Genomic DNA, 15,908 nt, shown 5'->3' on the forward strand with positions numbered 1-15,908 from the left:
TGGAAAAAAGAACACATTGACACCGGTGTGTCAGACCCACCATACTTGCTCCGGACACTGCGAGAGGGCTGTACAAGCAATGATCACACGCGCGGCACAGCGGACACACCAGGAACCGCGGTGTTGGCCGTCGAATGGCGCTAGCTGCGCAGCATTTGTGCACCGCCGCCGTCAGTGTCAGCCAGTTTGCCGTGGTATACGGAGCTCCATCGCAGTCTTTAACACTGGTAGCATGCCGCGACAGCGTGGACGTGAACCGTATGTGCAGTTGACGGACTTAGAGCGAGGGCGTATAGTGGGCATGCGGGAGGCCGGGTGGACGTACCGCCGAATTGCTCAACACGTGGGGCGTGAGGTCTCCACAGTACATCGATGTTGTCGCCAGTGGTCGGCGGAAGGTGCACGTGCCCGTCGACCTGGGACCGGACCGCAGCGACGCACGGATGCACGCCAAGACCGTAGGATCCTACGCAGTGCCGTAGGGGACCGCACCGCCACTTGCCAGCAAATTAGGGACACTGTTGCTCCTGGGGTATCGGCGAGGACCATTCGCAACCGTCTCCATGAAGCTGGGCTACGGTCCCGCACACCGTTAGGCCGTCTTCCGCTCACGCCCCAACATCGTGCAGCCCGCCTCCAGTGGTGTCGCGACAGGCGTGAATGGAGGGACGAATGGAGACGTGTCGTCTTCAGCGATGAGAGTCTCTTCTGCCTTGGTGCCAATGATGGTCGTATGCGTGTTTGGCGCCGTGCAGGTGAGCGCCACAATCAGGACTGCATACGACCGAGGCACACAGGGCCAACCCCCGGTTTCATGGTGTGGGGAGCGATCTCCTACACTGGCCGTACACCTCTGGTGATCGTCGAGGGGACACTGAATAGTGCACGGTACATCCAAACCGTCATCGAACCCATCGTTCTACCATTCCCAGACCGGCAAGGGAACTTGCTGTTCCAACAGGACAATGCACGTCCGCATGTATCGCGTGCCACCCAATGTGCTCTAGAAGGTGTAAGTCAACTACCCTGGCCAGCAAGATCTCCGGATCTGTCCCCCATTGAGCATGTTTGGGACTGGATGAAGCGTCGTCTCACGCGGTCTGCACGTCCAGCACGAACGCTGGTCTAACTGAGGCGCCAGGTGGAAATGGCATGGCAAGCCGTTCCACAGGACTACATCCAGCATCTCTACGATCGTCTCCATGGGAGAATATCAGCCTGCATTGCTGCGAAAGGTGGATATACACTGTACTAGTGCCGACATTGTGCATGCTCTGTTGCCTGTGTCTATGTGCCTGTGGTTCTGTCAGTGTGATCATGTGATGTATCTGACGCCAGGAATGTGTCAATAAAGTTTCCCCTTCCTGGGACAATGAATTCACGGTGTTCGTATTTCAATTTCCAGGAGTGTAAAATAAACGACAACGAGTTGACAAGATACGTTCCTAGCAAGGTCCTTATTACGATCGCTAATGACGTTCTGAAGGACGGATACTTGGCGTCAACTGTGTTTAAAGTGTAGTTCATACATTAACACAAATTATCGTGCTTGGGTATACACAGCGCTTTATTTACATTGGCAAAGCAAGGAAACCAAAACTCACGAGATTTCCTACAAATTGTGGTCGAAGCTCATACTCACTGTACTCAGTGAATTAAACTCACAAAACGGGTGATCGTCTCGCCGTAGGTGTTATTAGGAGGCTATCAGAATCTGAAGTGTGCAGTCGTAATATTTAATTTCAATAATTTGATGGGGCCGTTTACAGATATAGTTTCAGTCAATGGCTCTCTCAGTATTGTCTGTTAGCCGCTGCATATTGCCTTCAGTCGCATCACTTAAGAGGGAGGAGGAGAGAGGTGGCGGAAGTGGGGGGGGGGGGGGGGTTGGGGAGGATCGTGTGAGACGAAATATGGTTGTAATTGCTGTCAGTAACTAACCTGTAACGTCTGACCACTGCATAGAAACTTTATGGCATAATAAAAGACAATACGTATTTACAACATCTTTTCATTCACGTGATGTTCGTTTGCACGTTTACCGCTATCCGCAATATCGACCATACTGTACGATTCTCGGCGCTGCCTGCGATGCGCGTGATTTTGGAGCCGTTCGGCGGCAGTGCTGGGAAGCGGCCGCGCGATTCGCAGCCGAGCCGTTTATCTGCAAGGAGCGGGCGGCCTCTGGAGTCCCCGTCCAGAAATACGCACCCCGTCCCGCCCCCACCAGCGGCGCCCGCCGCGACCAATCGGCTGAAGCACCGCCGGCCGCTTCCCCCGCCGGCCGGCAGAGGCGCTGGCGTCGCGCCCCGCGGCCGGCAGCCGCGGCGCCGGCGCGGCCGCAGTGTGTGCATTGTTGCGGAGCGGAGTGGTTGTGGCAGAGCTCGCGTGCGCCGCTGGGACTGCTCGCTGACGGACCGGCGCGGCGCGTCTGTGCGGGAGGGGGCGGCGCTGCCGGCGAGCTTTGTGCGTGCGACGGACCTGCGACTGGCTGCCGTGCGCTTGTAAACACTTGTGAACTGACGAAGAGACACAGAGTGCCGCTCGTGTGTGTATACTCTCGGTCGGCGGTGTCTGCGACCGTTTGATGTCTGGTGAGTGTTGACTCGTCTCCTCTTGCTACTCTACTTCTGCAGCTACACACGTGTTTGACTATTTTTACGGGCACCCTTTTTGTGTCCTGTCTCTATTCGTCTTCCTCCCATCCCTTTTCTATGTCTACTTCGTGTTGGTAAACAAAACAATTGTTCCTCACTTGGCGTTGCTTTCTCAAGTGTGTCTACGCGTTATGCCGAGTATATAAAGAATACTCATTTTCTGAAAGAAGACGCATATGTCTTCTTTTCATCCGGAAATTCAAGAAAGTACCATTAGCACAAAATTCGGGCTATTACATTAACATTACAGAGCATTTTTAGGAAGTTACAGTAAGCTCTGTCTGTTCCCACTTCAAGAATTATGCGTTTAAATTCCAATGTTTTGAAAGAATACATTAATGCGTCTGTATAGAGTCTCAATAAACATGTTACATATAAAATGTTGGAAGCGGTTTGAAGTCAGCCGTGTTGCGAAAGAAGAAGAATACGTTTTGATAGTGTCAATATAAACGAAAACTGCGCTAATATTAGAAGACAGACATATAATTATTCGTTATTTTACGTGCATCAAGTACTTCCCAATACCGCTATTTTCTGTGTATTATCCATTATCTTTTGGAAACTCCAGCACAGAGTCTCAACTTAGAGATCGGAGTTCTTTTTTTAGGTTTATTTTAGATCCAGACTTCTGAGTTGACTTCAGAGTAGGATATTTCCGGAATGAGTTATCGGCTGTTTCTCAGTTCTGCTGTTCTAAGGGTGCCATTGTTACTCGCTATCTCGATAAGAGTTTATACCTGACGTTTCCCTATGTTACATGGAGCTTTGGTTAACGGGCCTTACTAGTATTTTGAACAGGGAGATAAAAGGCGTGCGCGACTGAAGCAATACTCTATATGTAGTTAGCTAGATGTCAATGACATTTCGAAGTCCTTCCCAGGTTGTTATCATGGCGTCTTTGTTTGAAATAATCGACAGCGAGTGCGAGATCTGTAAGGAAATAAAAAAAAATATTCTTGGGGCAAGAATCGCCGCAGTTTTTAACTACTACTTCGCATACAGACGATATAGGGTGCATCCTTTACCGCTACGTTAACTAAATGTTTTATATCAGGCACGTCCTTTAAAAATTGAGATTCTCCAGCTGGTTACCAATGTACAGGATACTCTTAGACACCTTTTACAATTCTTTCCCTAAGTTTTAAACTGCGAGAGGATAGACAGGGATTCGACAACAGTACACCTCGGTTTTGTATCGTAATCTGTTCCATGCAGCATTTCTGCATTACGTACAACGTTCCAAAGAGAGCTTGTATACGAATCGAACTCGAGCGGTTTCTGAGGTACGGGTTATGCGCAGGCCTTTCATTCGGTTTCCTCTGCAAAGCGGTCCTGTCTCAAGGGACTTACGTTTAAATAGTCTCACACTATAACTACGAGATCCTACAGAGGGAAACTCGCGCAGTTTAAAAGTACCGGACATACGTACTTGTACCTCAGACTTTACGTGCCTCCGGAATACCATGCCATGGAACTGGCACTAAAACACAAGATCTAAGTTCCGCGACTTGAATAAGTGGGAACCCAGAAATTTGTATCGGTTTGAAACGTGTGAGTTTAATTCACCGAGTACAGTGAGTATGAGCTTCGACCACATTTTGTAGGAAATCGGCTTCCTTGCTTGGCCAATGTAAATAAAGCGCTGTGTACTCCCAAGCGTTTAACTGGTGATAATTTGTGTTAGTGTTTGAACTGAACACTTCAAACACAATTGACGCCAAGTATCCGTCCTTGAGAACATCATTACGGAACGTAATAAGGACCTCGCTAAGAACGTAACTCGACAACCCGTTGTCGTTTACTATAGATGTATCGGTATCAAGTTTATTTTCTTCATACTAAAGGCGAAGGTATGCTGTCACTGGGAATGTAATTAAGTACGGAACAAAGTCTGTCTGGTTTCAATTTACGATATCCAGCCTTTAAAAATAGTCAAAGTCTATGATTCGAACTTTGTTCTGTGTAAATTTCCGCTATCTGCTTCTATAGGTCTGATGCATTCACAATGGAGAGCTCTTAAATTTTAGACAGTTTTAGAAGAAGTATATTTTCTTTTCTAGCCTCCATCTAACAATTAAGATCTACATTGTCATCCTAGATTTGACATTTATTTGTATACGTAACTGGATGTTCTTCCTGTCTCCAGAGTCGTAACTTGAGATGGGAAGGGGAGTCTTGTACACCAAAGGCCTGCGAATCGTCTACGTAAAATTTATTATGTCCGTTTTCCTGTTCTGTGTGTTTGTGTGCTTCTTTTGTGAGGCGGAGTCGGAGTTTCAGTTCGGCATTTGTTTAGATGGTTACAGGAGACCACTGTGTTTGGCTGGAGCGCCATACTATTGTCCGCTTCTTGTGCGCTGTGCTCACTCAACTCCATGGCAATTGGAAGAAGAGCGATGTACATAGAAAATTACAACGTGTCGATTACTGACATTTAGCGATGCTATAGTAATTAAGGTCAAGCATTTAGTGAGGAGTTTATCGTTGTTGTTTTGCAGTAAACAAGACTTTTGCGCCTTCTCACTAAACAGGAATTGTGTTTCCTTCAACTGGTCGAAAGATAATGGCATATTTTGTCCACCAGTTGACCTGAAGACAGATTGCTTCGCTTTGAAAGGGCGTACTGATGAGAAAAATAGTGTCCACGTACAGAAAATGTGAACAATAGGAATACTAGCGACTTCAGATAAGTACTGCACAAAAATAATCACCAACACACTATTTGTGGATATGAAACAGAAATGATCGTTTCACGAATTAGGCAAAGCATTCTTTACAGTTGTGTATAAGATAGATTTTATTATAAAATGAATGTCTTTTTGGGCCGTATCTTAGTTGAATACTCTGTATAACCCGACTTGGGGCGGCATTTGCGCAGCCGTTTAAGCATCACATATACGAATGGACTTGAAAAAGTAAGTTGCACATCGTTATGGTAGGCCAGGCAATCTTTACTGAATGCTGCGCTACACTTCCAAGTGATGCAGATACGTGACATTGTCACCAAGTCTCTATAAACGACAGTCGGAGCGATCTAACAGTCGTGAAATCCCTCTACGACAGAAATTCTTTCCCTGGTCGCAGAGCCATTGGAGAACCGTTGTGTGAACGTCCTCGTAGCTGGAAAGTCTGCGACTGCTGCGAATCAGTTGGTCGACTGCCTGGACTGTGCCGCCTCCCTTCCCCCATCAGCAATAGCCACGTCTGGCTGGCCTCCGTCTTCCACTACGGCGGAATGCAACATCGCATTTGGTCCAAATACGGCCAGAATTTCCCGATGAATTTGTGTGCGGCTTAGACCTTTTGCCCATAAGAGTCATACTGTCTCGTGTACCTCAAATTTCGAGATGTTTTCCAGCTGTCGCGCCATTTCAGTCCTGCACTGTGATAGATGTGTTGTCTGTACTGCAGCAGGAAATCCAGAACATGTACTCGCTGTCTGATAATGTGCGGCGCGACGGCGTGTGTAACTTGGCTCTTGAAGTCCTCTCGTAATTTATAATGTGCATCTTCAGATGTGGAGTAATCACGCAGCCGTCCGTGGCTGATAATCTCGTCAATCATTGGCCTTGAATTTAACTGTATTTTATAGCATAACGCGGGATCATACTCAGAAACAATTTACGTGTGTTGAGCTGTTACGTTTATCTCAGTAGTGATTCATTATTGCTTAACCTCGTTCCGTAAAGCATTGCATAGTCATAGACTACAACGGAATGTGATGAGGGGCGGTTACCGAATGTAAGTGGCCTTTACCGAATTAGTATTGTAAAGAGTATCATACTGCATGCACGGATAACTGAAATAATTTCTGACTGATGGAATCCAGAAAGTGAGACTGGACGCTAACATTTAATAGAAATTAATTATCGTCAACTGTTTCAAAGAAAAGCATAATAGGAAGGCAAATGTTGTCATTACACACAAACCAGGAGCCAGAGAAAACACTCAGATGGTTCGATATGGTTCATATGGCTCTGAGCACTATGGGACTCAACTGCTGTGGTCATCAGTCCCCTAGAACTTAGAACTACTTAAACCTAACTAACCTAAGGGCATCACACACATCCATGCCCGAGGCAGGATTCGAACCTGCGACCGTAGCACTCGCACGGTTCCGGACTGCGCGCCTAGAACCGCGACACCACCGCGGCCGGCGATGGTTCGATGAGGATGATTTTGTCTACAGGGAAGTATCATCATTGGGTGGTTGTTCGGAAATGCAAAGACACGTAGACAATATTCCTGTTTAGTGTGCAGTAGCAGTTGCTTCTGAATGTCGACAAGTACATAATAACGCTGTATCCAGAAGGATGCTGTCTCCGAGCTTGTCTTGAGTGACCTTCGTTTAGTTGGTATTCAGTCTCTGTTTCGTCATTGCTACTGTTGCTGTTTCGTCAGTGCTGCTTTTCATCGAACGAGTTAGCTTCTACTAGCACAGAGTGGAGGGGATGGACAGTAAGAAGCGTATCGACGTATGGGGACTGTAATGTCGGAGGTACGGAGAACGAAACGGCACCGGTGCAAAATTCACTGTATGTCTCTTTGTTAAATCTCAAGCCACATTCATTCCACACTCGTTATGTAACTCAAATTCTGGCTGAAAAGCCTGAATTTCGGCAAAGAAAATTACATGTAGCTCATGACTGGGATGAACCGTAAAAGAAAATGTTAGCTTTCGTTGTCAACGGTCTAAGACAGAGAACAATCTCGTCAGTTATGGAAAAGTAAACGATCGGCGGAAAATTTGCTCCTTACTGTATTCCCCTTGACGTGTGCTCTGACACCGATCTCGAGGCGTCTGCCATTTTAGGGCTCTCAGAATTTTCGTGTCGTTCCCTTGAGAGGAAAACTGAACTTCCATGGGACGCTGTGCTCCTGTGGTACATTCTGAAAAGATTTCCTCCTCAAATTAAGGCCTCTGTCTTATCTTCATCTATTTCTTTCAGCGAAGATGATCTCCTTGCCTGTGCTACTCTGCTCTTTCCGTCACTCTCGCTTCGTCCATCACACACGCTATCAGCGTACGGAAGAGAACAGTGCTTTGCGAGTACAGGAGAAAAGTGCCCTCCGCCATAAACGGCACAGCGGCTCGTGAAGAAGAGACGTGGTAGATTTTTCACGGCCCTGCGGCGACGCTGGCGGTGCGGTGTGGCCCGCGGCAGAGGCGGGAAAGAAGTATTCCATTAAGCGGGCGAAACCCACGCCGCAGTGAGGAATATTTGAGCTACTTAGCGGGCCCTGGGGCCTAAGGCAGGAGGAGGCGGAGGACGAATCGGCCGGAGCGCGCGCTGCCCGCCGGTAGCCTGGTAGCCCCGCTCGCTCCCCTGGTAATCACAATGCGCCCCGCACGTGGGCTCCGCTCCTCCGCTTAATGGAGTTAAGTAGCTCAAACGGCCTGATGGAGCCGGCCGCCATCTGCTCCAGATACGCCCGCTGCCGCGTCTTCGGCCACCGCATACGCTCGACCTCACACCGTCCTGCACCCGTGTTGGGGGTGGGGGCACAGTATATCGCGCCTCCACACGTGTGACAAAACCTAAACGGTGGTCTCGCCGCGGATGTCAGAGCACGGCTGAACGTGAAAACCGTAAGCAGCAAATTTTCCCTCACTCGTTTACTTTTTAATAACTGACCAGGCCCTTCTCTGTCCTAGACCGTTGCCAACGAAAGCTAACATTTTCTTTTACGGTTCATCCCAGTCATGAGCTACATGTAAGTTTTTCGTCGCAATTCAGGCTTTTCTGTCAAACTTTCGGTTACATAACGAGTGTGGAATAAATATGGCTGGGGGTCTAAAGAAGAAAGGTACAGTGAATTTTGGATACTGCGGCGGGGCGGGTTCGTTCTCCGCAACTGCGACATCACAGCCCACATACCTCGATGCGCTTCTTGCTCTTGCTATCCGTCTCCTTGGCTCTGTGTTGGTAGTTGATCAGTCGATGGATAACAGCAATGATGAAACAGCGACGAAGTACCTAGCAAACGAAGGTCGCATAAGTCAAGCTTAGAGGCAGCAGACGTACGTAAAAATATCGGGAGTGCGGGACTCTTAACAGCTTGCGTGAAAGGTTAAAGTTCAATTAATTAGGCTTTATTGCTTCTGAACGGCTATTGAGTCCGTACGTGCACCGAAAACTATTTTCACGCGAAAGCCATCGGAACTTTACCAGTCCGACGCGAGTAATTTTCGCGTTTTACATTCACTGACTCACAGCTGTTCGTTACTGCATCAAAACGTATAGTTGTTTTATTAAAAAGAAATGTTCGCCACACTGTGTCAAGATTGTTCACTCAAAACGTCTCGTGGAGTTTAAGTACAACAAAAAATTAACACGCAAATAACTGCCAAACTAAGTTATTCAGAATTCTCATATCTTAACTAAAATGTTCTACACTGTAGTCGCTTCACAGTTCCAATAGAAGAAGTGACATACCGTAAGATTATCTTCATCTTAGCCTAAATTTGTGCGGCTCGGTTTAACATGTTCTGCACTGTAAGACAGTTCTCTATTGACTGCAACAGACACAGGACTGTAGCTCAAAGTCCTACACGAAGCGCGAGAACTTCTTAATTCCTATTGGTTGACGATTTAGGTATCCAATCTGAACAGCTCCAGCCTACAAATACTCCAAGTAATTCCCAAGTCATCGAGCAATGTATAAACGAAATTCTGAATTTCCGAAACCACATTTAATTTCAGTAGATCAAATTACGAATTATTACCAGAAATGAAATACTAATTGATTTAAGACCGAACTTTTCTTTTGGCTGTTTTTATACAAAAACATGCACGCTGGACGTACGTCACATGATGCACGCTTGCACAAGAAATTCCCACGCATACATTTTACATAGTTTTTAATAAAATAAAACAACACACGCTACACATGTCCTCCATGCACTCTGTCACTCTCTCCACAACACTCAAACAACAAAACAGAATTACTTAATAATTTTGGAATGATTACTTTTACGCCATCAAGCTGTTGTAACGAAAGCAAAGAAACTTCTAGAGAAACAACTCATATGCAGTGATCTGTTTCGCTATAATTTCAGATTAAATTGTAAATAAACACGTTACAATCCCTATCTCAGTTTTGTAATGCCAGAAAAGTTATTAAGGTTTTTGGGTAAAATTCTGTATCTCGTAAAGTATTGAAGATAACGCACTGAGATCCTTACAGTACTGTTGTCGTGTCAGTACAAGACTGTATATGAAGTCTGAAAAATATAGAATGAAATTTAATACTATTTTTTTTAGTTTAATAGGGATTGTGCGTAGCGAAGTCGATCGCACGGTATGCCAGCTACTGCAGCCAGCGCTCAGAGCGCCAGCAGCGCCTCCACGAGAGGGGCGGGCTCTCCCTCGCTGCTGGGCTGCACGGCTAGATCGCAGACTCTGACACCTTTTACTTCACCGCAGGGAATAAAGACTCGGAATAATCTGGCCGTTCACCAGCAACAGTGAATATTTCAGGAGGTGGTACTATAGCCTGATTAGGATAAAGTATTCCACATAGAATGTGCCGAATATTTATTGCCTAAGGGATGCAGCTGTTAGAATACGACCCCAGCAGACACTGACACAACGTATTAAACAAAGCAGACTGTTAAGCTCAAAGTTGACTTTACTAAATTTCACCTCTGACTTTGGAATTCTTCTGAAAAAAACCCACATGTAGCTATTACGACGCCGTCTTGGTGTCTTTCATGTGTGCAGCACTATTCATAACGCTAACGATCAATTCATCTTTTTCTTTGTAGGCTTCCCATTTCAACCAACCCATAGGCAAAACCTTAACCAGTTAAGGCCCGGGGATTTTGGCGCCACAGAAACGTGACACATCACCTAAACGCAACATTCCCAGGAAGATGTGTCGGCAGAAAGCGTCACGTTTCTTGGCCGCCAAAGTCCTCGGCCTTTGTCTTTACTCCTTTTTGCCTGTGGGTACAGCCAAAATGCGGAGTCTATAAGCAAACAGTAAACACAAGAGACGAACTGACTGTCAGGAACTGTACTCCCTCGATGAAAGAACGCCGAGAGGATCTAAGAAGAGCTACACGTCGACTGTCTAATAAATTGGAAATCGCATTCATGTCACAAGTGGAATTTGAAAATCAGCGCCGGCCGGAGTGGCCGTGCGGTTCTAGGGGCTACAGTCTGGAGCCGAGCGACCGCTACGGTCGCAGGTTCGAATCCTGCCTCGGGCATGGATGTGTGTGATGTCCTTAGGTTATTTAGGTTTAATTAGTTCTAAATTGTAAGCGACTGATGGCCTCAGAAATTAAGTCGCATAGTGCTCAGAGCCATTTGAACCATTTCTTTGAAAATCGGCTTTGCGTAACACCGTTTGCGAGTATTTATTTTGTTTGCCTTCTGTTGTCTTTCTGTAGCTAATAAAAACTGTAGTAATGCTTTATGGAACTTTTTTTCGAATTAGTCTCCTAAACTATTTACAATTCCACCGGAAACGCCCTCTATAGGATGACGCGAGAACGTAGAACCAATATCAAATGCTTTTGGGACACATAATTGCTGATGCATCGCATCTTGTCGCCTAAACAATGATATATAACATGCGTAATGGAAAATACGTGGACGAGAGACGTCAGAGGCGATGGACAAGTAATCTATTAGCCCGTTACATGAAGAAAGGAAGATTAGAGTTAAACACCGGACCAGAAAAACGAACTAAGAATTGGACGGCGAGGGATTTGAAACTTCGCCCTCCCGTGTTTCGTTACAGGGAGGAATGTTTCAGACCTCGGTCTCAAGATGCACATTAAGGGGACAAAGAAAACCAGGTGCACTAAGAAGAATTTAGAGCTTTCGGAACGCATGATGGCAAGTCAGTAAGACAGCAACCTTCCGAAAGGATCCAAAGAAATGAAATAAGACAGTAATAATAAAATGCTTCTCGATGGTGATAATAGAGGCGTGGGCTAGCCTTCCCAAAAGGTTACGAATTCAAAAAATGGCGCTGAGCACTACGCGACTTAACATCTGAGGTCATCAGTCCCCTAGAAGCTAGAACTACTTAAACCTAACTAACCTAAGGACATCACACACATCCATGCCCGAGGCAGGATTCGAATCTGCGGCTGTAGTGGTCGCGCGGTTCCAGACTGAAGCGCCTAGAACCGCTCGGCCACAACGGCCGGCGGTACAAATTCACCAAAACGTAATAAATACCCTTAATATCATTCTGTTTGTTATGTACAACAAGATTCAAAATTTCTGTCACAAACTTCCTCAGTTTGGACTTGTAATTGGATACGTAATATTCAAATAATAGGGCCATTCGGTCAGCCAAAATCGAACGAGCATTTGATGCAACTTTCTCCATTTATGGTATTGTGCATTTGCACTGGCTGACTCTTAGGTATTTTTTCAGTTGCCTTGGATACTTGTGTTCAAATAATTACTATCATAATGAACAAGAGGAGACCAATATTACCAAAGGTCGTATCATACGTAATATTTCACTTAATATCCGTAAACACGATTATGATTCCTTTCGATAATGGTCTTAGGTAAGTCACCTTACATGTAATTATAATCACTATATTTTCACTGTCTCTGGAAGTTCGAGTAAGTTGTTCGCCAAGCAATATTGGCGCCAGTTCAAAATTAGTTTCAATTTATAGCAGACCATAAGGGTTACTCAGACGTATGTAACACGATTTGTGTACATTACTGATCGTACTGCACCTTGTCATGTAGCCACTTTAGGTTAACAATACAGAAAGTGTAATAGCCATGAGTATAAGACTCGAAAGTTATAAGTACAAAAACTATCAATGACCGGCATACTTTAATAACATAAGAACGATTCTGAGCTATAGAAAACTCCTCGCAACTTCCAATGTCGCCCTATGCTGATCACTGCGTTTCTGTCCTGTTCGCAGGTTTCGCTCGATATTTTCACAGGTGCGCAACGAAAACTGCGCCGTTTGAAAACGGCCGCAGCGTAATATCGTGAGGCGTAGCACTCTCCTTTGATCTTATAAATAACATCCAGTCAACATGAATATTTGCTTTTGCAAAATATGTGTGATTATTTGAGGTAGCGGTCTATAAGTGTAAGAACGAAAACATTCTTACTGAGTCAGACGTTATTGAGCGAAATAAATGTCTTCCGCAGTCCATTCCGCCGTCTGTATCACAGAACCCATAATTTTATTAATACGGTTTCATAACATGTTGATGTGCGATGTGTAGCAACCGCTCTCCCGAAATCAACAGCGAGTCATCACAAAGTTATTTGAATCAAGCTAGAGAAGCGTTGTAAATGTTCAATTAATCTCGGTAGCATCTGTAAGAAAAACCAAAAATGTTGTCCATCTACATCCGAATTTTTGTATTTTTTACTGGTCTGCATCTAGAGATTTTTTTCCGCCGGTTATGCAAGTAATAGGTCATTTTCAGCTTGTCCGATCAAGTGCTTCGTCTCTGAATAGGTAGACGCATTGTTTACGTAATCAGCGTAGTGCACACCCGAAAACTACAGTTGTGAAACAGTCCGTTAGTCTTCCACTTTGATGCCAGAAGGTATTGCTGATTCGTATTAACACAAATAGATTTGTAAACAATAGATCAAGGAACATTGTAAGCAATATTATTATTAGATACACCACAGTGGAGCTCTATTCGTCGAGCATTGAAAATAATGCCAATAGAACAACAACGATTCACAGAAAACAATGAAATGACGCAGTGGTTAAGACACTGAATTGATATTTGGATGAATAGTACCGTGGTGTAGTGGTTATGATGCTACACTGTTGCAGGGAGGGTTGTGAGTTCAAAAGTCACCTGGACTATACAACTTGTCAGCAGCTCGTGGTCTCGCGGTCGCGCTCTCGCTTCCCGAGCACGGGGTCCCGGGTTCGGAGATTTTCACCTGCCTCGAGATGACTGGGTGTTTGTGTTGTCCTCATCATTTCACCATCATTCATGAAAGTGGCGAGATTGGACTGAGCGACGGTTGGGAATTTATACGGGCTCTGATAACCGCGCAGTTGAGCGCCCCACAAAGCAAACATTGTCATAATCATCATCATATTTGGAAGGAGGGTAATTCCAATTGACCTCCGATCTTCCAAACATAGGCTCCTCGTGGTTTCTCAAAAACGTTTAATTCGAATGCTGGACTATTTCGTTGGACAGAGCATGGCCGTTTTCCTCCATCCGCAGTCCTTATCGAGCTTCCTCTCTTTTCGTTTCGTCGCCGACGGCTGGTAACATCCTAACGCCACTTTCGTAATCGTGAGACCGTACGTTGCAATCCATGGTCGTTTCCCTAGAATTGCACTTACTACTTGTTTAAAAATATTTCCCGGAAAGAATTCATATTCAGTTAATTCAAAACGTCTGTAGAGTGTCTCGCAAAATGGGAGCACTGAGAGAGTTGACGGTGGTCCACGCTGAGTTTGAAGGCCCTCTCTCGGCTATGTGAGATGGGCGGGCTATATGCCAGTATCAGGATTCGCCCTATTGCTCCTCTCTCACCATCTTCAACAAGCAGCAACACAAAAACACAACACTACACCTTGTCTTGCGCACACACACACACACACACACACACACACACACACACATTCCCGTACATAACACATGGAAAGGCGCCTAGTGCGTGAAAAGTAATAAAAGTCTTTCCGAATTAAGCAGCTGTACCTTCAAGGGATATTCTAGCCAATATTACCGTACGACATTACACTTACTGGTTTCATTTTCACACGACAGCTATCAGGTGGTCAATAGGCATCAATGTGTAGACTTCGACGTAAGGACATATTTCGGAAAATTGGGACTCAGCTTTCGGAGAAATTTGGGAGCTGTAGAAGATTGCTATGATGAAGGTAGAGTGGCGATCTTTATTTTGTAACTGCGTCGAATAGTAAATTAATGTCCGACAATACTCGTTAAAGGTGCACTCTCCGATGTAATGTCGTGTTTCGAAAAAGCTTTTAGCTTTCGTGTAAAGGCAAATCGTTTCTGATTCTCGTTTTATATTGAGCATGAACGCAGAAATTTTGTATGTTTCCTGTATTGGAATGACGTTCCCTACATTCATCCATATTTTAACTTGACTGCCGTGCTCTTGACGGCTGAACATTTTTGTTGCAAGTGGAGAGAGAATTTTGGAGGGTGTACTGGTTGTCACTTCAACTAACTTATGAAATAAAAATGTAACCGTTAAAATGTGGCTCTAACGTCGTGAAACTGGTTGGTTCATGAATAAATATTTACTATAAAGCTAAATAAGAGCGCACTTTATATCAAAATTGAAGCTTAACGTAATTTTGTTTATTCGTTCCATGGATTCTCTATAGAAATGCGCTCGTAAACGCGTTTTCGCAAAAACTGTTCCGCGTAAGGCATCGAGTCCCCTGCTTTTAAGTGCACCGTGCATCTTACAAGGAGACGGCACGAGCGTGGGGTCGGGGATTTGTCCGAAATTTTGTGTGGTGAAAGATGACCCCTAACACCTCACGTGGTTAAAATATTAGGACGCACTACCCGGAAAATCCCGGGAAAAATCGATCCAAAGTTTCTTAGGTGCCTTATGAGTATAAATTGTTAGCCCGCTGCCGAGCTGCTGTCTGGCGTAGATGTTTAGGGCTTGGACTCTTACACCAGAGGTCTCGGGTTCCATTCCTCCTCTCGCACTTTTTTTTCTTCTGTTTCATTTTCTTTTGTTATTCCACCAATTATTCAGAAAGTTTCCCAAACCTACATTATCTTTAACAAATTAGTTACATTATTGAATAAAAATTATTTTCGTTTTGTTCAACAACACAATTCATGGCGGTGGGTTTTCCATTTTTCATTGTCAAGTATATACGGAGAATCATTGGGTTTTTAATCAGAATAACAAATTCGATTGGGAAACATTCAATTTTTATACATATAATAATTATAAAGAAGAACCACAGTGGTAATTATCGTAAAAAGGAACAAAGCAATAATTTTTGCGACATCTTGCACAACATATAAAAGCTGATTTTCTACAACCACAGGGCGTCTGCAATAAATCTGTACAAAAATATGCCTCATTAACATTTACGAAAATGTTTTGAGTTTTTGATAATTTTGAGGCAAACCAGGCGTATTGAATCATGTCTCGCAATATTGGTGACGATAACTGATGGTGAATAATAGAATGAATTTGACGATTCTCCTGTAACAATGCGCTGCAATTTTGCAAGCAACAGAAGCAAAAAAGAAGTGCCGGAGAAGGAAC

At 44.8% G+C, this 15,908-nt stretch overlaps 1 protein-coding gene across 3 annotated transcripts in view; it reads left to right on the forward strand.

Moving 5' to 3' along the window:
- The first annotated feature begins 2,289 nt into the window (after nucleotides 1-2,289).
- LOC126365929 (fibroblast growth factor receptor 3-like) overlaps nucleotides 2,290-15,908 on the forward strand; it is a 380,938-nt gene continuing 367,319 nt past the window's right edge. The window contains exon 1 of one of the 3 annotated variants that reach the window (XM_050008694.1): nucleotides 2,290-2,594. In XM_050008694.1, the coding sequence (XP_049864651.1) occupies nucleotides 2,588-2,594 (7 nt within the window). In that variant the 5' untranslated portion in view covers nucleotides 2,290-2,587. The remainder of the gene's footprint in view (nucleotides 2,595-15,908) is intronic. The other 2 variants (XM_050008693.1, XM_050008695.1) reach the window with 2 other exon arrangements.

This window comes from Schistocerca gregaria, chromosome 4, assembly GCF_023897955.1.
Source record: "Schistocerca gregaria isolate iqSchGreg1 chromosome 4, iqSchGreg1.2, whole genome shotgun sequence".
In the NCBI taxonomy this organism is placed as follows: domain Eukaryota; kingdom Metazoa; phylum Arthropoda; class Insecta; order Orthoptera; family Acrididae; genus Schistocerca; species Schistocerca gregaria.